The sequence below is a fragment of the Glycine soja genome, chromosome 13 (assembly GCF_004193775.1).
Source record: "Glycine soja cultivar W05 chromosome 13, ASM419377v2, whole genome shotgun sequence".
NCBI lineage: Eukaryota > Viridiplantae > Streptophyta > Magnoliopsida > Fabales > Fabaceae > Glycine > Glycine soja.
Genome location: NC_041014.1, coordinates 27926519 through 27951069, shown reverse-complemented (window position 1 = coordinate 27951069; position 24551 = coordinate 27926519). Strand labels below are relative to the sequence as shown.

At 32.7% G+C, this 24551-nt stretch overlaps 2 protein-coding genes across 4 annotated transcripts; both read left to right on the top strand.

The window, feature by feature from the left end:
- Positions 1 to 1985: 1985 nt before the first annotated feature.
- LOC114382710 (probable calcium-binding protein CML27) lies at positions 1986 to 23093 on the top strand. Of its 3 annotated transcripts, XM_028342290.1 has the most exons (4): positions 1991 to 2637; positions 6983 to 6989; positions 11547 to 11551; positions 23080 to 23093. In XM_028342290.1, coding segments are annotated over exons 1-2 (414 nt in total). In that variant the 5' UTR covers positions 1991 to 2224; the 3' UTR covers positions 6984 to 6989; positions 11547 to 11551; positions 23080 to 23093. The 3 variants fall into 3 exon arrangements, 2 of the variants coding, with proteins under 2 accessions (XP_028198090.1, XP_028198091.1); XM_028342289.1 differs by lacking the exons at positions 6983 to 6989; positions 11547 to 11551; positions 23080 to 23093 and adding an exon at positions 3819 to 4101 and having other exon boundaries at positions 1986 to 2637; XR_003660278.1 differs by lacking the exons at positions 6983 to 6989; positions 11547 to 11551; positions 23080 to 23093 and adding an exon at positions 3819 to 3948 and having other exon boundaries at positions 1991 to 2692.
- On the top strand, positions 20418 to 22824 carry LOC114382711 (protein C2-DOMAIN ABA-RELATED 4-like). Its single transcript, XM_028342291.1, has 3 exons — positions 20418 to 20715; positions 21777 to 21872; positions 22218 to 22824. The coding sequence occupies exons 1-3, from the start codon at positions 20605 to 20607 to the stop codon at positions 22506 to 22508; spliced, it is 498 nt and encodes a 165-aa protein (XP_028198092.1). The 5' UTR covers positions 20418 to 20604; the 3' UTR covers positions 22509 to 22824.
- Positions 23094 to 24551: the final 1458 nt, after the last annotated feature.

The following is a 24551-nucleotide window of genomic DNA, read 5'->3' as shown; positions in this document are numbered from 1 at the left end:
TTAAACTATAAGGAGGGAGCCCAAATTCATTTCCTTTTCAGTTGAGTCGCCTTGAATATTGAAAAATTTAAGAGTAATTAAAAGTACTTAAAAACTTTGATATGTATAGTAACAATTGGATTATAAAATACTAGTTGAAAAAGAAACATTTATGCTTCTATCTTTATTTTTTTTAAGTAGTTAAAAAAATAATAGCGACAGTTTTTTTTAGGGAAAATAACTTTAGTTACATCTTAAAAATTCATGAAGGAAATAAAAACAGTTTTATATATTAAAGGATAATTTAAAAATAAAAAATGTGTATATTAAATGAAGTAATTATCTTTATTAATAGTTATAGATATTGTTCAACTATAGTAACAACTAGATTATTTTGAACTTGAATATTTGAATTGAATATCTTTTATTTGTGTATCACAGAAATATATTTATTTTTCTCTTCTTTTGCAAATAAAAAAAAAGGTGTCCCTCATCTTTTGCTTTCCTTTGCTAAATTTCTTTCTTCCTTTCAACTAATCAGTACAAAAAAAAAAAAATAAAGACACCATCTGCCAAAGAAAGACCATTAATTACTTGGCTCAAAATCAATAAACATTTCATCAGTACGGTCACTTTTATCACATATCCTGGCTTGTGGACCATATCCTTCACTTCTATGAATATGTGACCATGTGAGCATGCATAATCACTGCAAATGGAAGACAGCTTATGTTATATCCTATACTTTAAGGGTTTGTTTGAGTAAATTTATCCTGAAATACTTCTAGGTTCTAAAAGAAAAAATGTGAAGAAAAAAATGAAATTACTTTTTTATTAGTTAAAATTAATTTATACATAAATTAAAAATCATCTTTAAAAAAATTATACGAAAAAACTTTTGTAAGTCAGCTTATGCCCAAGACCAAACATAAAACTTTTGCCTAAACTATCTTAGCTTATTTTTCAACATGACTATCGATAATTCAATGTGAATTGAAACACGTACTAAAATAAAAAGCAAAATATGATGACAGGTTTGTTTCCACTGGCAAAATTAAAGAGCATCGCGATTTGGGAACCATTTTTAGACACGAGTAATGTTGTTGTGTTTTGATTGTTGAAGATGTTTCGAAAAAATCCATGTCCCACGTTGCTTGATTTTGTTTATTTTTTAAAGAATTTTTTAAGTGTTTATAATCAACATGTATTTAAATCTTCAAATTAAATAATTAAGAAACATAGACTAACGAACACCAAATCGCGCTAAGTGAACCTTAGCAAATCTGTCCATATAAACTAAAATTAATGTTAATTCGATTTTTGAATTTATTTAGACCTATATCTGAATAAAAACATTTTTTTGTTAGTTTTGTTGTCCGGTTATTATTGAAATCGAATAATCATTTTATTTTGATTTCATTTAAATATTTATTTGAAAAATATCCTATTTTTATGCTATTTTTAATGTCCTACTAATAATTATCCGAAAGCGCTTGTTAAATTTGACAAATTTATTTATGCATTATTCAGATAAAATTCTGAAGAATATTTGCGATAATCATATTTTTAGGATTTCCAGTATGGATTGAGTTCAATCAATATTGTGGATTTTTATAGTACTTATACATATAAATCATTAACCAAATTTTTTTTTACATTGATAACAAAAATTAAATTCACATTTTTGTGTAATATTATCAACTGAATCAACATTTATTATTTAAATAATAATATTCTTTATAATAAAATAGTGAGTGAAGAAAGAAGAGAGAAAGATAGAGATTCAACTGAGATTTCTAACTAAACTAATAAACTCAGATAAAAAAAATATAAAGAGAAAAAAGATGTGTGTATAAAATTATTATCATAAAGGATTTTTGTAGAGCAGAAATGGAATCCTTTTTAAACACGATCACGACATGATATCTTGATTCTCGTGCACTCCACGAGGACATGACACGCGTCCAAATTATGTGGTTAATAAAAGCCTTCCTTCGCTTTCAATTAACTAACTACCTTACATTCACCACTTCAGCCACACTCAACAACACCGCGTTTGGCTCACACACTAACACAACTGTTCTGTACCTTTCTTCCTCTCCTCAACTTGTTTCCTACTTAACGCGTTTCCGTGAACCAATCGCCGATCTCGCGCTTTATCTATAAAGCGCGAGATACCTCACCGCAACCAGTGGAACTCACCGAATTGAACTCAAGTTTTTTCTCTTCTCTCGGTTTCATCGCCATGGATGAAGAAGTGCGCAAGATCTTCAGCAAGTTCGACAAGAACGGCGACGGCAAGATCTCGTGCGCCGAGCTGAAGGAGATGATGGTGGCGCTGGGATCCAAAACGACGTCGGAGGAGGTGAAGCGCATGATGGCGGAGCTTGATCGGAACGGCGACGGCTACATTGACCTGAAGGAGTTCGGCGAGTTCCATTGCGGCGGCGGCGACGGGAGGGAGCTCCGGGAGGCGTTCGAGCTGTACGATCTGGACAAGAACGGGCTGATCTCGGCGAAGGAGCTGCACTCCGTGATGCGGAGGTTGGGGGAGAAGTGCTCCCTCAGCGACTGCCGGAGGATGATCGGAAACGTGGATGCCGACGGTGACGGCAACGTCAATTTTGAAGAGTTCAAGAAGATGATGACTCGCTCGTAGTGAGTCATTTATTTAAGTGAATGATGAATGACACCACATTTTACGATAATTCTGGTAACAAAAAAATATTGTAGTTTCATTTTAATTATGTGTGTGGATGAGTAGAATGTAGTGTTCAAGTACATCTTAATCAATGGGAAAGAAAAAATCATTTCTTATCACGTTAACGTTAAGATTCCATTATTTAATTTAACTACAGATAAATTTAACTCATAATTAAAAAAAAACATTTTTAATATGAATAAATCATCATTTTAGTATCTTAATATGTATTAAAGACATGGCAATTTAATCTTTTGAAAGAAGGAAATTTTAATTTAGTTTCTGAATATATAAAAGGTATAATAATTATGTTATGTAATTAATTTTTTATGAGATTATTTTATTATTAAAATATAATATTTAATGATTAATTTAATAATAAGTTATATAATTAAAAAATTAATTTTTCATTAAATTGTAGGCTAAAACAAAATTGTCACGGTCTACACATTTATTTAGAACTCTTTTAATAATTTTTATAATGAGACTAACAAAGATTAACTCTCATCGAGAGTCTAGTTAATTAGAAACACAACAAACATCGTAGTATTTCTAAGACAAAATTTATTATACAATAAATAATCTTATTCGTTGACAAGTTAGGTAGTACAACTATTATTCACAACAAAACTTTTCTTTTAAATATTTAAAAGTAATATGTTTAAGACTTAAATTTAATACTAATAATTAAACTAAAAAAATCTCATATAACTTACCCATCCCTAGTAATATGTGCCAAAGAAATAAAGAAAGAATTTCATTTTAATATAGTAATTTTATTCTAGATATGAATTTTGAAATAATTATTATAAAAGAAAATAAATTATACATGATCAACAATAATTGAATTAGTGTGAAAATATTTATAAGTACATTCTAATTAAATTTATAAATAAAAGGAAAGTAATGTGTGGAAATAGCCCAACCGTAGGATTTGCCAGATCGTAGGCTTGTATCAAACTCTTTTTTGTATTGACTCAAAATTAAAAAAAATTACACAGCTATGAACTATCTTCTCCAGAACCTCTGGCACTACTCATATAATGTTGTGGTGACAACTAGGGTTTTAACTTGTGTCCATTTCTTCTCCATCTTCGTTTTGGTCTTGACGAATCTTATTACCTTTTTCATTTTTCAGTGTTGCGGTTTCTTCGTCACCCTTGGTGATTTCTTCCTTCTTCATATTGAGAGGCAGTGGCAATGTTTTCTTCACCAGCTCTACTATTTCAGTTACACCTTCATCTCCAAAACGCTCATCAGATTCCTCTAAGATCTGTGTAATGAAAGTGAACAAACTGATTACAGTTTCGTAAGGGTAGTAGCTATTGAAATAGACAAAATATTTAAAAGCATATTAGTAGTCTCCTAGATCAAAGTCTTACTAAAATGGGAGAAATACATAACAAGACTCTTAGCAGAAATTTCTTATCAAACAAAACACAGCACACTAATTTCTTGGGTTAATAATTCACGCATTGCTATTTCTTAATGAACAGTCAAACATAGCAGACTTGCAAACCTGATGAACCCAACCTCCCTACTCCATAGACAATTCCAAAACAAACACCATTAATCAGGAATTGTCATATCAAAAAGCAACTTTGACAAAAATACAATCATCAACATAGTCACTGAAGAAGGCAAATATGTAGATAGATAATAGTCATATTGCTCCGGAAGAATGGCAATCTGTAAGGGCTGTAAGATACCAAGATTAATTGGATAAAAGTTGTGGTGATGGAGCATGTTGAAGTCCCACATCGAATAAAAATAGTGCCGAGATAAACTATATAAGTGGAAAGTAATCCTCACCTTACAAGCCGATTTTGTAGGGTTGAGCTAAACTCATGAAAAACTCATTTTCTAACAAAAGTTGCACCATCATTATTTGCTGATAAATTACAGACAGGGTCAACAAAAGTCATTAACCCCAAATCCCAGTGGTCAACGCTAAAACCTTGGGCGTTTTTAAGTGCTGGTTCAGAGCATGGGTGAGATGATGCACCACGAGGCAAAGTAATTAATAGTGAGGGAGAATGAATTATCCTTCGAAAATTGATTCATAGTTAAGTTTTAGTTGCCCCTTATTACCTTAAATGAACAAAGCTTGTGGTAAGTATAAATTCACAAAGGTAGCACAATTAAAGAAATTCAAATACTTCAAAGATTGGATCTTCTTGTAGATTTGGTCCATCATGATTAGCCCATCCTCACATGTATTCGAATCAAAGGCAACCTAGTGCATGAAGGCTCCCTTATATATATATGCAGCTTTAACCTCGCAAGTGGAGGCTGGAGAGTCTGTTTCCAAGATTTGAATCCATTGCTCTATAGTTCACCACTTCACCCTCTAATTCACTAACAGGTCTATATACAAGTTGGGACCAAAGAAAGTTAAAGTTTAGTCTAATTGTCTCTTCCAAATGAGATATCATCACAAGATTCCCTAGAAAAGCAATTCCGGAATTGATAACAAATATAACGGCTGATTCATTCAAAATTGAATCTTATAACCTATCAGCTAAATATTTAGCTAATTGTACTATTTTGACTGCCACACCCAAGCATGGAGCTTCTTATGTATAGAGAAGTATTCTTAAAGCTATGGGAGAGCTTCATGCAGGATTTGGCCCTCAGTTGGCAGCTGGAAATTCATCTTTCTGGTTAGAAACTGGCTGGGGTTTGACCCAACTAACTACTTTTTTCTTTTTTTTTACACATTAAAAGTAATTAATAATGCAGGTACTATGTTACCAAGAAAGTTAAATCTCAATTAAATGCGAGAAGGATTGAGCGGTCTAATGTCAAAGGCTATTGACAGAGGGCTCTATAGGGGTTTCTTAGTGGGCACAAAGAAGGTTGAAGTTAGCATACTCCAGCAGGCAGATGACACTATATTTTTGGGAGAGGCAACTATGGAAAATGTAAGAGCAATCAGAGCAATATTGCGTGCTTTTGAGCTTGCATCTGGGCTAAAGATAAATTTTGCTAAAAGTAGCTGCGGGACCTTTGGTGTGTCGGATCAGTGGACTTATGGTGCATCCAATTATCTCAATTGTAGATTGATGTCTTTTCCTTTCACATATCTTGGCATCCCTATTGGTGCCAATCCCAGAAGATGTCAGACTTGGGACCCTATAATCACTAAATGCGAGAGAAAATTAGCGAGATGGAAACAAAGACATTTGTCTTTTGGGGGGAGAGTGACTCTCATAAATTCAGTGCTAACATCCATTCCGATTTATTTTTTCTCATTTTTCAGGGTCCCCAGATAGGTGGCCGACAAGCCAGTCAGACTACAGAGGAATTTTTTATGAGGTGGGACATCTGATCAAAACAAGATTCCTTGGATCCGGTGGGAAACGGTATGTTTGCCAAAGGTACAAGGAGGACTAGGAGTCAAGGATATCACTTCGTTCAATATATCATTGTTGGGAAAGTGGAAATGGGACCTGTTTCAGAATCAGGGGGAGACTTGGACAAGAGTTCTTGAATCAAAGTATGGAGGGTGGCGGAGTCTAGATGGAGCTTCGAGGACTAGTATCGAATCCTTATGGTGGAGGGACCTGAAGACGATAAATCATCATTCACATCAGGGACAGCAGTTGAATAGGTCAACTTTGAGGAAGGTCGGGTGTGGGGACAAGTTCAAATTCTGGGAGGATAAGTGGATAGGTGGAGATACTCAATTGTTAGAGAAATATCCAAGATTATACACCACATCGGCTCAGCAACACCAATTCATTCAGCAATTAGGATCTTTCAATGAAGAAGGGTGGGAGTGGCAATTTCAGTGGAGAAGACCATTGTTTGATAGTGAGATAGACATGGCGGTCGCTTTCCTTCAAGAAGTTGAAGGGTTCAGAACTAGGCTGGATTTATACGATCAGTGGATCTGGACAGCAGAGCCAAGTGGCAATTATTCTGCTAGGAGTGCTTATAAGGTAATTAGAGAAGCCATATCAGGTGAAGGGCAGGATGGAGGGTTCAAGGATTTATGGAAGCTCAGGGTACCATCGAAAGTGGCTATGTTTGCGTGGAGGTTAATCAAAGACAAATTGCCAACCAGAGACAATTTGAAAAGGAAACGGGTTAAGTTGCAGGAGTATTTGTGTCCTCTTTGCAGATCAGCGGATGAGAGTGCAAGTCACTTATTCTTTCATTGCAGTAAAGTTAGCCCTTTATGGTGGGAAGCGGTGTCTTGGGTGAATCTGGTGGGGGCCTTCCCATATCATCCGAGACAGCATTTTATACAGCATATTCATGGAGTGTATGAAGGATTGTAGACGAACAGATGGCAATGGTGGTGGTTAGCTCTGACTTATACTATTTGGAAGCACAGAAACAACATCATTTTCTCCAATGCCACTTTCAACGCTAATAAACTAATGGACGATGTGGTGTTTCTTCTATGGACATGGCTCAAATGCTTAGAAAAGAATTTCACTCTTCATTTCAATCAGTGGTCTTCAAATCTCAAAATTGGTTTTCTTAGGACACGAATATAGGAATATAGTCTACATTCCTGTTCATTTACCTTGCTATGGGATCTTTCAGCTTGTGTAATCATTGCTTGTCAGTGAACTAGCTATGAAAGGTCTTTTAAAACCTGTATTTTTTAGTACCTCTGGTACTCATTAATGATATATTATAACTTGGCTGAGCAAAAAAAAAATCTCAATTAAAAATTAAAGTTTTTTCCAACTTACCTTTCATTGCAACTTGGTATAAGGAATAAAAAGGAGTCATTGGAACTAAAACCTCAATTAAATGAAGGGTATTTTAGAGATAGTAGCATTAAATGAGATAAAGTTAGTTGAAATTTTCTTATATTTGAGACCAAGAAAAATGTACTTTTTTCTTATATTTGAGACAAGAGTAGTACTATATTATATTTATATATCAGAACAAAGTAATTCTTTTGTAGCTTATATGTTGCTTTTTATGTTGGTGTTGACAAGTTTACAACACAGCTTAAAACCTGTTGTAAATAATAAAAACATCTTAGGGGATCAAAATATGTGATATTTTACTTTGTTTCTTTTATTTCCTCACAGTTTCCTTGTTTCCTAATTTAAGGGACAATTGTTCCCCTATAATAGAAGAATTAGAGAATGTATTATTTGTGAACAAAATTAATAAAAGCACTGCCCCTTTCAACTTGTACTTCAAAGCTAAAGGCAAATAACAGAAAACATGTTGCAGATAATGTGGTTACAGCTAAAATATTGCAGAGCTAATAACTTCTAACTATGCTTGGGTGTAAAATAAATGGGAAAATCAAAATTTTGATACTTACTGGGTATAATTCAACTTCGGCAGCTGGCCCAATGTTTAATATGTTCAGAACCTCAGCTTTTGCCAGGTCATGCTGTTTAACACTTGTCAAGAACTCATTGATGCTCTCTCTTGTTTGAACAGAGGCAGCAGTGTCAACCAAATAATCATAAACCTGTTAGATATACAGCACATTCATCTACCAATAAAGCTTACAAGTATTGCCATTTATTAGAAAAAGAAAATCCAACCTTGTATTCAGACTGTGATACTTTGGCAATAACTCTTGTTGGATCCTTTGAAGCTCCTTTAGCTCGTAAGAAATCAAGGACCTCAAAATTTGTGAGTGCACCAGCATTGCCCTCTAAGCTGCGACAAAGGTATTAAACATCAATCATATCCCAATATAAAAGAGAAGGTTCAATTGAAATTAGTGTATTAATTTTGAAAACAAACAAAAAGGCTGGAAACATACATTTTCATTTGTAACACAACAGAGTGAGAGAAAAGGCAGTAACAACACAAGAGAGTGTCTCCTTTGCTTCTGCAATAAAGCCAATACAGAAACAGACAATTACAGAATTAAATTTCCAGTTTTCACAAAATACAACAAATCACACTGCTAATACAGCTTAAACACACAAAATTGGGTTGGGGTGGACATCAGAAGCAAAAAAAATGAGTTGGGTATGTTTTACCCTATGAAGAAAAATAGCAATGTTCAAATATTAGAGCAGTGCATATAATTTGAGCAACTAAACAAGAATAAAATAGAGAAGACAGAAACTGTCACAGTGCTACAGATCTACAACACAACACAAGGTCATCATTTTGAAGAGGCAACACGCATCACATACAATTCACCAAGCTGTAAAACAATATTCAAATTGAAATTCTTATTTGCTTTTAACTTCAAATTTTCCATTATGATACTCATGGTAAATTTGAGAATTTATCTTACTTAAGTTCCTAGTCAATACCTTCAGAAGGCGGTTTAGCAATATTGCATCACGGCACATACTCTTCACCAAGTTAGAATTTTGTTAGAGACCTTTCCAAGGATTCCCAAATCCCCATTAATACCTAAAGATTTAACAACAATATTCCATTTCAAGTAGGAATTCAGACCAAGTTTACCCAATTTTCCTCAATCAAACAAGAATAATAATATGCAGGGACCATTCTCTAATCTCTTGGTTTTTCACTGTCCATGCAAGGATGGAATCGTGACACTCTCTAAAACTCAGAGCAACACTAGCAGAATAGTTTCATATAGGGAGAAGTTCATAGCTCCACAAGACATGAAAGTAGACATATGGAACATGAGTTTTTAAACCATAGGATAGAATCATAAACACAAACTGAATATGTAAGACTGGAGTTCAGTCCACCTGTGACTCCTAGAACAGGATCTTATTCTGATTTCAGTACATCTTCCAAATCAATTTTTCACAACAAGATATAATAGAACCCACCATGTAGAAAGGAATTTTTTTATTATTTTTATGCCACTCAACAGTAACTAATCGAAGAACTATAGCTTTCTCTTCTGCTATTACAAATCTTTGGCACCAAAAAATAAAAATCAAAATCAAAATAATGCATTTCAAGTTTTCACATGCAGGCATTTTGTTAAACAGTATATCTACAAACAATAAAAATAAAAATAACACTTTTGAAGTTTCACAAGCAGAGTCAGTGATATAACTGAATGAATAAAACACGGTGCTGTCAATGATATCAAGAGATAAACTGAGAAAGGAACTAATTTAACTGTGACAACGTTGCTGGTTTTGAAAGAAAAAACAAACAAACAGGGAGAAGAAGAAAAAAACAAAAAGCAAAACGCTAAACGTACCAGAGAGAAAAGCTTGTCAGACTAGGTCGTGGTGAACAACGGTGCCGGAGAGAAAGGCTGCTGAAGGAAATAGTGCGGCCGTGAACTCGCGGTGAACGACGTAGCAGAGAGAAAGGTAAAGTCACTATTTCAATTTTCAATTTTTATCAGGGTAGGAACCAGGAAGGAAGATAGGAATTTCAATTTTCATAACCCTGTTTTTTCGTGTTTTTTAAGGGTATTTTCTATAAATTTTAAAACTTAATTTTGGTTTTTGATTTTAAATTGGATTATTGAAGAAATAAAAAAATTAAACAATTTTTAAAAATAAATTTAGTAAAGAATTAAATATGAAAAAAATTGGAATTTTTTTCATTTAAAAAATAGTGGACGGATTAATAAGTATTAATGAGATTATTCATTGATTAAAAAAAATGAGATTATTCATTGAATTTTGAAAATAGTAGATGAATAATTAACCATACATAAAATTAAATAGATGAATTGAATCCAATCCATTTTTTTTATCATAAATAGAATGGATGAATTTACTTATGAAAAAATGATGGATAAATAAATTAATTTGTCACCCTAGTCAGAAATAGATGGACCACTTATCAATTTTGTAAATAAGTTATAAGTTATATTTTAGCTTACGGACGATATAAATGGTTATTTTTATATAAATAAAATTTATAATAAATAGATATTTTTAGTATATAAATTACATTATAATTAAATTTTATAATAAATAGTTATTTCAAATATATAAAATATAATTTAGGCTTAACAACAAAAACAGGTTTTTTTGTTGTATACCTTAACAAGTTCTTACCAAAATACAGACCAAAAACCTTGATGGGGAAGGGAACAGAGACGTACGGAGAGAGGTAGAACATTTATATATATATATATATATAAAGAGTGGGTGTGTCCTACGCTGCATACAAGGTTTTGCTTCAGACACTAGCCGATTTGTTGATACATCTAGCAAAATTTTAAAAATACTCATTATATCCTTGTGTTATAAGTAACACTTTTCTTTTTCATTTTTGTCTGAGCTTGTTTTAATTTTTTCCTTCGTCATCGTTTATTCTGTGAGAAGTTATTTGTGAGAGTTTGTTGTTCATTCTTATGTCCTTTTTGGTCGAATTATATTGTTTTACGATGATTCGTTGATAAATGGTGATTGTGACGATGGCTGATTTGGTCTTTAACGGTTGAGGTAAGGTGGCCATTTTTTTTTTGCGTAATACTAACGAATTGGTAATCCATGAGTTAAACTAAATTTACAGATTGAAAATTCATAAATTTAATATAACTTACAGATTGATAATCCGTATGAATCATACAGATTATTAATTCATAATTTTGTTTTAAATTTATGTTTTTTTTTAAAAGTTATTTAATTGTTTAATTAGAAAAAAATTAGAATTGATAATTAAAAATTTTAAATAGATATAATTAGAATATTCATTTGATAGTTATAGTTTGTATAGTAAGAAAGTGATATTTAGGGTTAAAAAATTTATACATAAATTTTTTTCATTTTTAATTTAATTTAATGTATTATATTAATAAATGTAGTAAAAAATGAGAAAATTATATGATAGTATAATTATGGTGTGGTTAGGGATTTTTTGTTTGTCATTGAAATTTTTGAATATTTTGTTAAGATGGACGAAGATAAGTGGATGTATGATAGTGTAATGTCTGAAGAAGTTTATATGAATGGCCAAAATGAAGACGAAGGTGGTGTGAATGAAGAACATGTTGATTGTTCTGATACGTTCAATATTTCTCAAGTATTAATATGATTTATTGTTATTAAAGTAATCAAATGAATATTCGTTGAAGACTAAACTTGTATGGATTACATTATAAGTGCTTGTTACCCATGATGATGTTCTGTATTTGGCTCGATCCATTGCTTATGAAATTAGATTTGTGGCAGTGATTATGAGGTCAGACACAAATAATGGTATTAGAGGAATGACCTCATTTGTTTTAATTAGTTGTGAAAGGAGTGATCAGTATAGGGTCAAGAAGAAGGATCTAGTAAGAACATGTACTGACAGTAGAAAATATGGATGTCCATTTAAGCTGCGTGCAAAACTAGTTGTGGGAGGCGAAGGATGGATGGTGAATTTAATTTGTGGAAGTCACAATCATGAATTGGCGAAGTCTTTAGTAGGACATCCATATGTTGGTCGACTGATTAAGGATATGAAGATCATTGTTGCTGATATGACAAAGTCAATGGTGAATCCAAGAAATATCCTTCTAAATTGAAGGCACAATGACAGTAGTTATACAACTATCAAGAAAATATACAATGCAAGAAATGTTTACCGTTCTTCCATAAGAGGCAACAATACTGAAATGCAACAACTAATGAAGCTTCTTGAATGGGATCAATATATTCATTGGCATAGATTAAAGGATGAAGATGTTGTATGTGACATATTTTGTAGTCATCTTGATGCAGTCAAATTAACAAATGTCTGTAATTTGGTATTTTTGATAGATGATACCTACAAAACAAACAGGTACAAGTTGTCGTTAGATATTCTCTATTGCTTTTGCCTATTTGGAGGGAGAGCGTCTGAATAATGTTGTTTGGGCTCTACAACGGTTTCGAGGTCTTTTCCTCAAACATGATGCACTCCTTGGAGTTATTGTTACTGATTGAGATCTAACATTGATGAATGCAGTAAAAACTGTATTTCCTGAGGCTACCAATTTGTTGTATCGGTTTCACATTGATAAGAATGTGAAGGCAAAGTGTAAAACCCTGGTTGGTAAAAAAAAGCATGGGATTATGTCATGGAAGCCTAGGGGTGTTTGGTGGATTATCCTTCTGAGCAACAGTTTGATGAGTGTCTTATAAAGTTTGAAATTACTTACTCACCATGGCCAATGTTTGTTGACTATGTCAACCAAACATGGTTGATTCCTCACCAAGAAAGATTTGTTAAAGCCTGGACGAATAAGGTGATGCACTTGAGAAACACAACAACTAACATGTACGAAGATTCTAAATTTTTGTTGTTGTCATGGTTTACAGTTAAATGGATTAAAAAAATTATGTTTCTTTACCTACTTGCATATTTCATTTGCAGGGTTGAGTCTGCTCATTGAGCCTTTAAGAGACTACTACAAAATAGCCTTGGAGACCTATGTAGTGTTTAGGAAGCCATGAACAACATGATCATGCTGCAACACACTGAAATTAAGGCATCTTTTAAGACAAGTACACATGTGGTTGCACATGTTTTTAAGGTTACCTTATACAAGAGACTACTTGGTATGGTATCAAGGTATGCTTTTAATCAGATTGTTGCTGAGTTTGAGCGTGTACATTATGCTGGCAAAAACCTTTCTCGTTGTGGATGTGTGATGAGAACTACTCACGGTCTTTGATGTGCATGTGAGCTATCTAAATATGTTCTAGGTACCATACCACTTGAGACAATCCATATGTTTTGGCGAAGGCTAAGTTTTTCAGACCAAGGGTTATCTGAGCCCCAAGTGAGCATAACCGAAGAGATGTAAACCATATCCAAACGATTTGAAGAGCATGATGTTTATGGAAAAGTTACTTTGAAGAGTAAACTTTGGGAAATTGTTTACCCTAATCTAAACTCTATGTGTGCTCCTCCAGAAAAGATGAAAACAAAAGGTGCTCAGAAGAAACTGATGACCAAACAACAAAGATCAACAAAGCGTGATCTGTCTTACTGGAAGTATGTTGATGCATTACATTTTGTACAGAAGCGTAGTGCATCATCATCTGAGCAACTAATTCAAAGAAGGAGCATGCCGATGTTGGATCAATTTCATCCATGCATTCATGATTTCATTGTAAACATTGTTGATGTCAAAACTGATGGTAATTGTGGATATCGTGCAATTGCTGCCTTATTAGGTATGGGTGAAGATTCATGGTCATTGATGCACAACCATTTGCATAAAGAACTTACAAAATGGTCTGATAAGTATATCAACCTAGTTGGTGGCATAGACAAATTTAAGGAATTAAAGTTGTCCTTGTTGATGGATTATCCATGGTATATAACTTTAATGGTACATTTTGTTCGATTTGATTTGCTTTAAATAAATTCAATTTGTTTACTGTTACATGTAGGTTACCAGGGACAAGTGGATGAATATAACTGACATGGGATATTTCATTGCATCAAGGTATAATATAATCCTTGTTTCTCTTTTACTCCAACAAATCATGACATTTTTTTTCTTTGAAGTCAACCACCAACAAATTCTTCTGTGTATCGCGTCATATGTATTGGTCATGTGTATGAAAATTATTTTGTTCAGGTAAATGCATGATCACCATGTGTTGTGTAATTTTTGTATAAAATATGTTATGATATTTTGAACATGTATGTCCTTATGTAATAGGTATTCTTAAGAGAACATTGTTCGTTACTGCCACTAGTGTTGTTATGGTCTATACATTGTCATCATCAGGAAAAGCAGTAGCCCACACCATAATTAGTAGAATGCAACAATATAAAAATTTGTCAAGGTTGAAAATAAAATTTATTGATTTAGGTGAAGATTGAAGATTTAGTTACTTAAGTGGTTGTCATGTAATACCATAATATACGTGTGTTTCACTAAATTTTCAGATGATATTTATTGGGAGTATGTCTTTGTGTGTTTATCACAAAGTCAATCCATTGATCAAAGTTTACTGTGGCGTAACTAATTAGTGTAATTGGGTTGGTTTGCCTAATTAGGGTTACTAAAGGTTTAACATAATAATGTAATTTGGTGATTACTTTTAAATTCAAATACAACGTAAACCAAATTATTTAAATAACTTATCAAATAACATTAAATAATAAACATTGTATTCTCATATCTGATACATAAATCATATGAAACCTAAATAATCGCAAAAGTCTTCATGCATCTTTCATATGTCGCCTACGTCTATATCGAGCGTAGACATTCTTCAGTGACAGTGTATGCTTTTGTTCCCTCAGTCAGTATCCTTAGGTTGAGCAACCTTTCCAACCTTTCAGCTATTGCTTGGCAAGCCTCCTAAGAAATTATAAAAAAACCATAAAAATATTTAGGGTTAATGCATGTTTACATAAATTGAGTAACAGTCACAATTGATAATTTTGTTTACCACTACATGTCAAGGATGGTCTACATCGGCATGTGCATCTTTTGTTGTTTCATCCATAGTCGCTGCCACCACTAGGTGCTGGGCAACATCTGGTTCAACAAATGTGTCATGGTGCTGCGCGGGTAGATGTCTAGGAGGATCCCCAAGCTGTACCGGATTCATGAAGGGATGAGATATCATGTAGAACCACTCCATGTAGTCTGGTGAACACTGTCCAAGCGCTACACATATCTGACCCATTGGTGCAATGTATTCAAAAAATTGAATCCATCTATCATCAATGTCTTCTATACATAGAGAAAGAGGAGCAGGATGTGGAGGAATGATCTGCACATACCCAAATTGTCGTATTACCTTCTCCGATCAATGTATGACAATAGATGGACCCCATCTGATATGACCGGAAAATAAAGAGATAACCTCAAACTCTTTGAATGCACGGTGCTCCCCATACAGAATCTAGCACACAACATCAAATGTCAATCTATCCAAAAACTTACGGTACGTCGATACTGGTAATGCCTTCCTAGACTTCCAACGACAGACACGTGATTTCCTCTCATCATAATCCTCAGTAGCAATAGCAGAACCAACAGTCGAAAAGTGCTCATAGATCCAACAATGCACATATTTTAAAAACAAATAAATTCAACACGATTGTCAAAAAAAAGTAATCAATCCAAATTAATTTTTTTTAAAAAAATCAAATTATCTTGCAAGTTGTCGGGTCGTACTTTTTGACGCATCATTCAAATTTTCATACATATGCACCAGTGCAGCGGCTCCTCATGCATAGCTTTCACTCTGCATCAGGTCACGACATGTGTCCAAGAATACCACATGCACATGTATGGCACTCTTGTTAGCAAAAAGTGTGCTACCAAGAAGATGCAACAAATACGCTCGAGCTGCTACAGTCCACTGTATTGCGTTTCATTTTCTCTTATATACGTCTCATTGCTAGGATAGTCGCACATATGCCCCATGGCATTGTACTGTCTCAGCTCTTGCCTCTTTAGCACTGACTTCAAGCAATTCGACTAAGAGAAACATGACATCGTCCACATGAAGAGGCTCAAAGGTATGGAACATGCCTGTAATAGGCAGATGCAACAACGATGCCACATCATCCAAGGTAATAATCACATCTCCTTCTAGCATATGGAAACTACAAGTTTCCTTATACCGCCTTTCCATGAAAGCAAACATAAGTCCTTAATCACCTGTGTTCAGCAAACATGCGATTAAAGGACTTAATCCAGTGGCAACCACTAAGCCTTCGATCTCTTGAGTAGGTCTGCCAAATTTCTCAACCTTCTTTCCATGGGAGGATAACTTCAGCTCAGGACATTCCTAAAAATCATAATTTAACTCATTTAAGCAATAATAACAAATAGTTACAAAAATATTTTTATTTAAAAATATAAATACCTCTCCATTCCAAACTTCCGTTGCCACATGATAAACATAGTCCATCAAAACTGATGTATCATGGGGTTCGCCTGAAAAACCCTCGACATCAGTAACTACATCATCAACAGCTGCTTCTTCAAGCTGTTCATAAACCTCGTCATCTGCATGATCCACATGCTGAACATCCTCAGCATCAGCTCTAGCTTCCCATTGCCTACGTGCAAATGTTGTGAGCCTTCACAGTTAGGGGACTTCATCTGCATCACCAGTGACTTCTCTCCCTTGGGTTCTTCCTATAATTCTGCCTATAGCCCAACCCAAACCTCTGGTTCTAACCATAATCTGTGCATTAAAACAGTCAAAACAATTTATGTAAGCGTTCAAAGAATACTTCAATCAATTATTATTTAATAATTTATAAATAAAATTTGTATTATTTTTTAATAACTTTTTTTTATTACTTTAATATATTCATAAATGCATATAGATTTTTGTTCAAATATATAGATTACACAACACTAATTCTAGTAAAGTTAAATTAATGACCCAAATATAACTACAATTTTGGTTTTTATTTCTAACAAATCACTATTTCATTTTTCAACAAATTACTATAACAATAACTTTAAATTTTTTTTACTAATGAAAATATTTTAATTTTATACTTCCAAACACTATTTATATAGATATTTAATACTATGACTGTAATAATATATACGACTATATCAATAATCACATATATATATATATATATATATTTATATAAAAATTGAAATTTACAAATTATAAAATTTGTAATTTAAAAATTTACATTTTCTTGTTAAACTAACTAAATTGTCAAATATATACTAATAAATTTATAAAACACTTACAAATTTATAAAACACTATTTAAAATATCAAGTATAACAAATTGTAATTTACTAATACTTTTTAAAAATAATTAAATCACAATAATATTTGTTTTAAAATAAACAAATTACTTAAGTTCTTAATAAAATTTAACTTAAAAAAATAAATATAATTAATTAAATAAAATTACACAAAAAATTTACAACAATATTTATATATTACAAAAAAATTAAACAAAAATATTAATTTATTTAAAATTTTAAAATAATTATAAAATATTTTTTTTATCTCAAATTGAAAAAATAAATATACAGATTGGTAATCCTTATAAAGCATATGAATTGCCAATTCGCATGTCTTATACATTTTACTAATCTGTATAAGCATACGGATAGGTTATCCGTATGCTTTATAGGGATTACCAATCCGTACAAGGCATACTGGTTGTCAATCCATATGTCTTATACGGATTTCCAATCCTCCCCAACCGTGAATGAGCATAAAATCCAACAAAAAAGAATGACAAGGGCACTTACGACGACGAGACAATGACAACATAACTACGGTGGTGGTCATTGGTGGCGCGAAGGCAGCATGAATGGTGGCGGCGTCGGCGTGATGAAGAACAAATGCAAATAAAGGGAGAAGAGAGACACAAGTATTGCAGCGGGGAAAAACAAAAGGAAAATGCTTTTAAAAATAGATGAAGAACATTAATTTGTTGGGTGTATCAGCAGTTGGGCTGGTGACAAAGCAAAACCCCTGCATCCATAATAGGCTAACGGCCCAACAGCAAAGTGTTATATGTGCATAGAAACCCAATTACAATATATACCAACAAAACCACATTAATTCAATGGATAATAGTTTTTCAAGATTATTGAAGAAATGTGTTTGAATACAAAAGCAGAAAATAAATCAGTCATTGTATTTGAGTCTGTAGAACAAATGAACTTTCTTTTTCCGCATGTCGTGCCTACTCTTGGCAATTTTAAAGAATGCTTGCATTGTGGAATCCTTGTTCTGTGTGAGAAAATTTTTAATTTAGAAAGACTCTACTTCAATCCAAGGACCCACTAAAGACAATTTGGTCCGAGATGGGTACTAAGCTAACCTAGAATAAAACATTTCACTGATCGAACGACATGATATGCAGAATTATTTGGCCTGGTTTTTGTGGATGGCACCAACTTTACATTCGAACTTGATCACTTACGAGTGCTAATCATATCAATCAACTCTTCAAAATAAAACTACATAAAATTTGAAAAAGAAAGCTTTTTTCATTTGGGTTTAATTAATATTTTGGTAAATCTAATATGATTCAAGTTATGTTAGAACTGGGAGAGTTAAAATTACTAGATTTCAACTTTTTGTAATCCCTTAAAAAACTGTTTTTTAATCTATATATATATATATAACTTTTAACTTCAATTAATTCAAAATAGGGAGTAGAAAATAGCAAAAGCATAGCTCACATTCTTTAGGACCGTTTGGGATAATTGTGAATTTTTTATTTTATGTTTTTCAAGTATAATTTTTAAAAATAAAATATGTCTAGCAATAGAGCTGAAATAATGTTTTTGATAAAGAAATTAAATTTTATTAATTAGAATCAAACTTGACAGAGGGCGTGTGAAAGTTTAGTGTAAGAGTCATAGAAGTGCATGAAATACATAAATACATAATAGAGGGTAGAATCCTCAGGATCCTTCCCTTCTTGCTCTGGCAAACTGCACTAGAGGACAGACCATTATACTTAGAAAAACGGAGTCTATTAAATTTGTTCAGCTCATAAAAAACAAATATCTCCTGCAGGCTGATAAATGATCCAAATTCTTTCATGTTTTAATTAAGCGCAACAGACACTTTAGGATGAGCATAACACTTCCTCCTGAGATGAAATTGCCCTTACTTTTGTAAATCACTTTAGGAATTTGTTTAGTACTCATAAGCTATCTACATCTCTGCCAGTCCATTATTTTCATGATAGCCACCACAAACTGAACAATTTTTTATTGAAACAAAATATATTAAGTCTTTTATAAGATAATAATGTAGGCAGAGGCAGACAAGTTCATTTATTGGTCCAACCAATTTATTTCCTTCAAAAATCGACAAATATGTCTCGCACGCCAAATTTGTGTCCGGAATGGTGTTCCATCTCAACTTGACATGCTTGTTACTTGGAAGGTGCTTCAGCACTCACTGCAAGTATTGTCAAAGTTCAAATGACTTTTGACCTCGTTTTTTATATGTTTTTTACTGCTTAAATTAAAACTACTTTAAATACTTACTTCGCAATTGTTTCGTTTTTATTTATTTAATAAAATACATTAATTATTAGGGTATTTAAAAGATATTTTGGTTTTAATACATGACTTTATAAAATATTTGTTTTTTCAGTTTTTTAATAAAATATTACTAGTTTATTTTTTAGTATTTCAATTTACACCTTCATTTGTTGGTCATAATTTTTTCATACTTTGTATTAAAAAATTTACTTTTAAAAATAAAAATCTCATATGCAAAAAAAAAACATTTTGTTTCTATTGTTTAGTTTTACTATCATTGTTCAATAACAAATAATTTATGCATTAATTATTATTTTTTTGTCTAAAATGTCTTAGATTATCTCTTTTTTCTCATGAAAATTAAAAAGATGAATAAGTTTCCAATAATGTGTTTTCTCTTCAACCTTTTTTTAATGCAAAACGTAAAAAATAAATTATTTGTATTTTAGAGAATTGGGTAAACCTTTCACAATTCACTACTTAGCATTAAGATTACCACTAACATTGGACTAATTCTCTTACTCCCGGACGCCATCTGGAGAGTCAACGTGGGATACTTCTATGATTAAACAATGGAAAAATTGGAAAAGCGTGTTATTCAAATTCAGAAACAGCCCACATTATGAGTCTCTTTCAATTTATTAGTATGAGACTAATTTCGTTTATAACATGTAATTATCATTGATCTAAATTTATTTTACACATAATAAAAGTCAAACATAAATTTTTTTATTAAATAAATTATTCTAACTCATTATATATATTAATATGGGACGAAAAATTAATTTACTATTGAGAATTATCGTAACTTCTGAAAGAAAAAAAATATCATTTGTATGGATCCTATGAAAAGACAGGTGAGAACAAGTTAAAAAAAACGCTCTGCTTTTCTAAGTTCTAGCACAGTAACTAAAGAAAAAAGAGAGAACAAGTCCTAAAAAAAATAATAAATAGAGAGAGAGAAAACCTTCTACAGATTATAAATAGCTGCAACCACTTTGATCTTGACTCATACAGGTCCCTTGTAGCCACTTGTTCTGTCTTGAAAATCCATTTTGCTTCATTTCATTCCTCACATTTATTTTTCTTCCATGGAGAACTTGTTGGGTCTGCTGAGAATTCATGTTGAAAAAGGTGTCAATCTTGCCATCAGGGATGTGGTGAGCAGTGACCCTTATGTTGTCATCAAAATGGGCAAGCAGGTCAGTTTTTTTTCTCCACTTTTCTCTGATCATCTTTTGGTTCTGTTCTTGAGAGAGCTTGTTGACTTTTTCTCTTTGTTATGTTAGTTTTTTCTCTTAATTTTCTTTCTCTTTTCTTTAATCCCCTCTTTTTATGTGTCTACCCCTTTGCTTCTGATGCATACTCACCTTGATTGACTAAAAGTGGAGTATCTGTTTCATTTTTTCATGTCTTGACTTCTCAATATACATAGATGATAGATGGTTTTAGAACTTTGTTGGAGAAGAAGATGAGTTTAAAACAAATTACAAAAAATATAGTTGATATAGCTATAAGTATTCTGTGTCAACATTTTTAAGACAAAGAGGCTAATTCAAGTTAAAAGTTAATGTTCTCCCACTCTTGCACATCATCTGCATATAAATTTTAGGATTTGATTCTTCAAAAAAATCACTATTGTACTATTATGAGTGCATTTTATTATTCTTTAAAATACACCCTTCAATTTAGAGAAGATAAATCTGAAAATTTTGAATTTGCTTATGTGGTCAGTGAAGAACATAAAAAGACAAGTCATAACTAGCCAAACCAATACGTTTTGATGGCTAGTGTCAAATAACATGTCCCACACTGACATTAAAAATATATAAAATAGTATAAAAACAAAAAATTAGTAATCTTCGAAGTATTTAAAATATTTTTCAACAAACAAATGGATATGGCCGGCACATAAATTATATTATAATAACCTTTGTCTAAGCTGTTTTTTGTTAGCCAAATCAAGTTTTAGCTCTCTTCTCATCGTTTTCTTGGGGGTGTTTTCCAATGAATAAGTTAGTATAAAATTTCTGTTTTCATCCCAAAATAGCCTTTTCTGTGATTCTTTCTTCATTTGAACTTCATGTGTAAGGAGTAATTAATTGTTTATTCTAAATTTCTAACTATATGGTTTTCCATGATTTGGCTCAATATGTTAATTGGTACTATCAAATAGTAGACGGGTAGAAGAAACCTTATGTGTTTCTTGTTGTCTGAACTCTGAACATCCAATTCATTACTGCATTTTATGTCTCATATGCAGAAGCTGAAGACTCGGGTAGTCAATAAGAATCTAAATCCTGAATGGAATGATGACTTGACCTTGTCTATCTCTGACCCTCATGCTCCAATTCATCTAGTAAGTAACTGTTCTTATAAATTATAATCTTTGTGTTTCAATACTACAGAGCAAAATTTGAGGAAAAAAATATAAAAATTGAAAGTTGCATTAGACCATCTGAATCAGTCATGTTACTGATATGCATATTCACTGTTATCCATGTAGTACTGAACATTTAAGCCATATGAACAATTTCTTAGCATCAAAAGATGTTGAACTTTAGGGACTAATGTGGAGTTTGCTGAAACAATGCATAGCTTTGTTACTTACTGTGCATATGGAAGATCATGGAAGTTTGAATTAATTCAAATTACCAGCAAATTCTATTGAATTGGCAGTAATATTTACTGTCCTTTGATGCAGCATGTGTATGACAAGGACACATTTAGCATGGATGACAAAATGGGGGATGCAGAGTTTTTCATAGGTCCATTTATTGAAGCAGTGAAGATGCGCTTATCAAGTCTCCCCAACAATACTATAGTTACAAAAGTGCTACCTAGCAGACAAAACAGTTTAGCTGAAGAGAGTCACATTGTGTGGAAGGATGGCAAAGTTGTCCAAAACATGGTTCTTAGACTAAGAAATGTTGAGACTGGGGAAGTGGAGCTCCAGTTGCATTGGATTGACATTCCTGGTTCAAGGCATCTCTAGATCACAGTCCAAAGCATGGTTCTTACTTCTTAGACTTGCCATATTGTGAAAATTAGATTTGCAGCTTCATAAACCAGCAGGCAGCAGCACCTTATGCTTTAATTTCTCCTATCCTTTTATCTCTTTCGCACAACATAAAAACTGTTTAATACGTTGGTATTGCAATTACTAGTAGTTACCGAAAAAGAATGGGAGATGTAGTTTCCCTAGCTGTAATTTAGACTTTGAATTATCTGCTAGTCTTGTGTAATAATGTACAAGAAATGTAACAGAAAGATGTTGCACTTAATTAGAACATCCTTAGTTAACATGTTAATCGCGTGATCATATATTAAATTTTGTCGTATTAATTGTTTAAACATTTTATTTTCCTCTTTATCCCAAACCTTTCTGCAAACAGCAGTTAACCCCTTAAAGAAAACTTTTGCACCTAAATATTGTTGGGAACTTATTTCAACTTGCGGTACAACTTATATGTCTGTTGGACAACTTCATTTAAGATCATTTGATTTTAAAATGAAATTTAACATGATATTAATGCCTATCATTCATCTTGGTAATCACCTATTAGAGTAGCACTCGCTTGTTTTGGCAAACATATGTGGAAGGAGTGTTGGGAAGTTCCATATCGTCGGTCTCACCTTTGAGGGTGCAATGCGCTGCCTGCATCGAAGCATTTGCTTGGCCACCTCTATACGATGCACAACAATTGGATGGGGAAGAAAATTCTGAGAAGGCTAATGATAATGGTGATTGCTCGATACTTCACAGTCAACAGGCTAAAAAAAAGTGTTGCGCATTTTGATTGATAGTGATAATGGTAGCATACTTCTCATGGAGATGCCATATAAAGGATATTCCATTATCATTGAGATGCGCATTTTGAAGTTGGTGGGGACAGTCACCAATGGTGGGCTAGGAATTAGGATACTTCTATAATCTCTTCCAATGTTTGAGTAATAAAATCTGAATCCGGAACCCACTTCTCATCAAACTTTATGACACGGAACTTAACCTTCAGGGTTGACTTTAAGGAACCTAAAACAGCAAAACAAAATATAAGGAAAAGAACAACTAAAGTAGTATGAACAACTTTATGAAGATAGCAACCCTAAAATAAAGGGGGCGAAATTATGCGCTCCTCCAGTGTGAGCAATACCCTTTGGTCAAAAGGGCCTAAAAAACACAACTTATTATCGGTACTACTCCGAGTTTAAAGCTCAAATAAATGTCAACAAAAAAGCATAATTTGTTTACTTTAAATACAAAACATATGCATAATTAGCTCTCTATAGTTCCAGGATAAAGTCTCTCTTGGCATTACCTACATGGAATTGAAACAAGATACACGAAAAGTCAATCCCTGATCCCTATTCTCAAAACATGAGAAATCATAAAATTAACCATAAGCATATATATAACCTGGATGGAGTCTACCGTGCAAAAGTTGTGTAAAAGGTTTTTTAAACAGTTAGATCTATTAAAATTTTAAATTAATGGTTGAGATTATTTTTATTTTGATTTTTTATTTTCTTTATTATCTTTTGTATTTTTCAATTTAACTCTATTCATGTTCCTTCTCTTCCATCGGAAAGTGCAAAAACCTTTGAAACCAACCATGACAGCCAAGTTTCTTCAACACCCAAAAAAAAAAAATTAGTTAACAAACAACACCAAACACCACTCAACAACATCAACACAATGGAGGATCAAATTTTTGTTTCCTCTTTTCTTTTCTACGAAACCTCAAACACAATTTGCAGAAAAATCGATGTATATCAATTTCAAAGAGTGATCAAAGAAGACAATCCCCTTTTCTCAAATCCGAAGAAAAATCGGTACCACTCTAAACTAGAACATCCAACAAATAAAAAAAATGCAATCCAAATTCAAGAAACAAATCCAAATCATTTTAAAAAAAAAAAAACGGGAGCCTCTATCCCTTCCTCTTCGTGCACGGGAAACACTGAAGAGAAGAAGAACATAAAGTGTAATTAAAAATCAAATATTTTGAGACCAAAGCCAACACTCTTTCTGATAAAA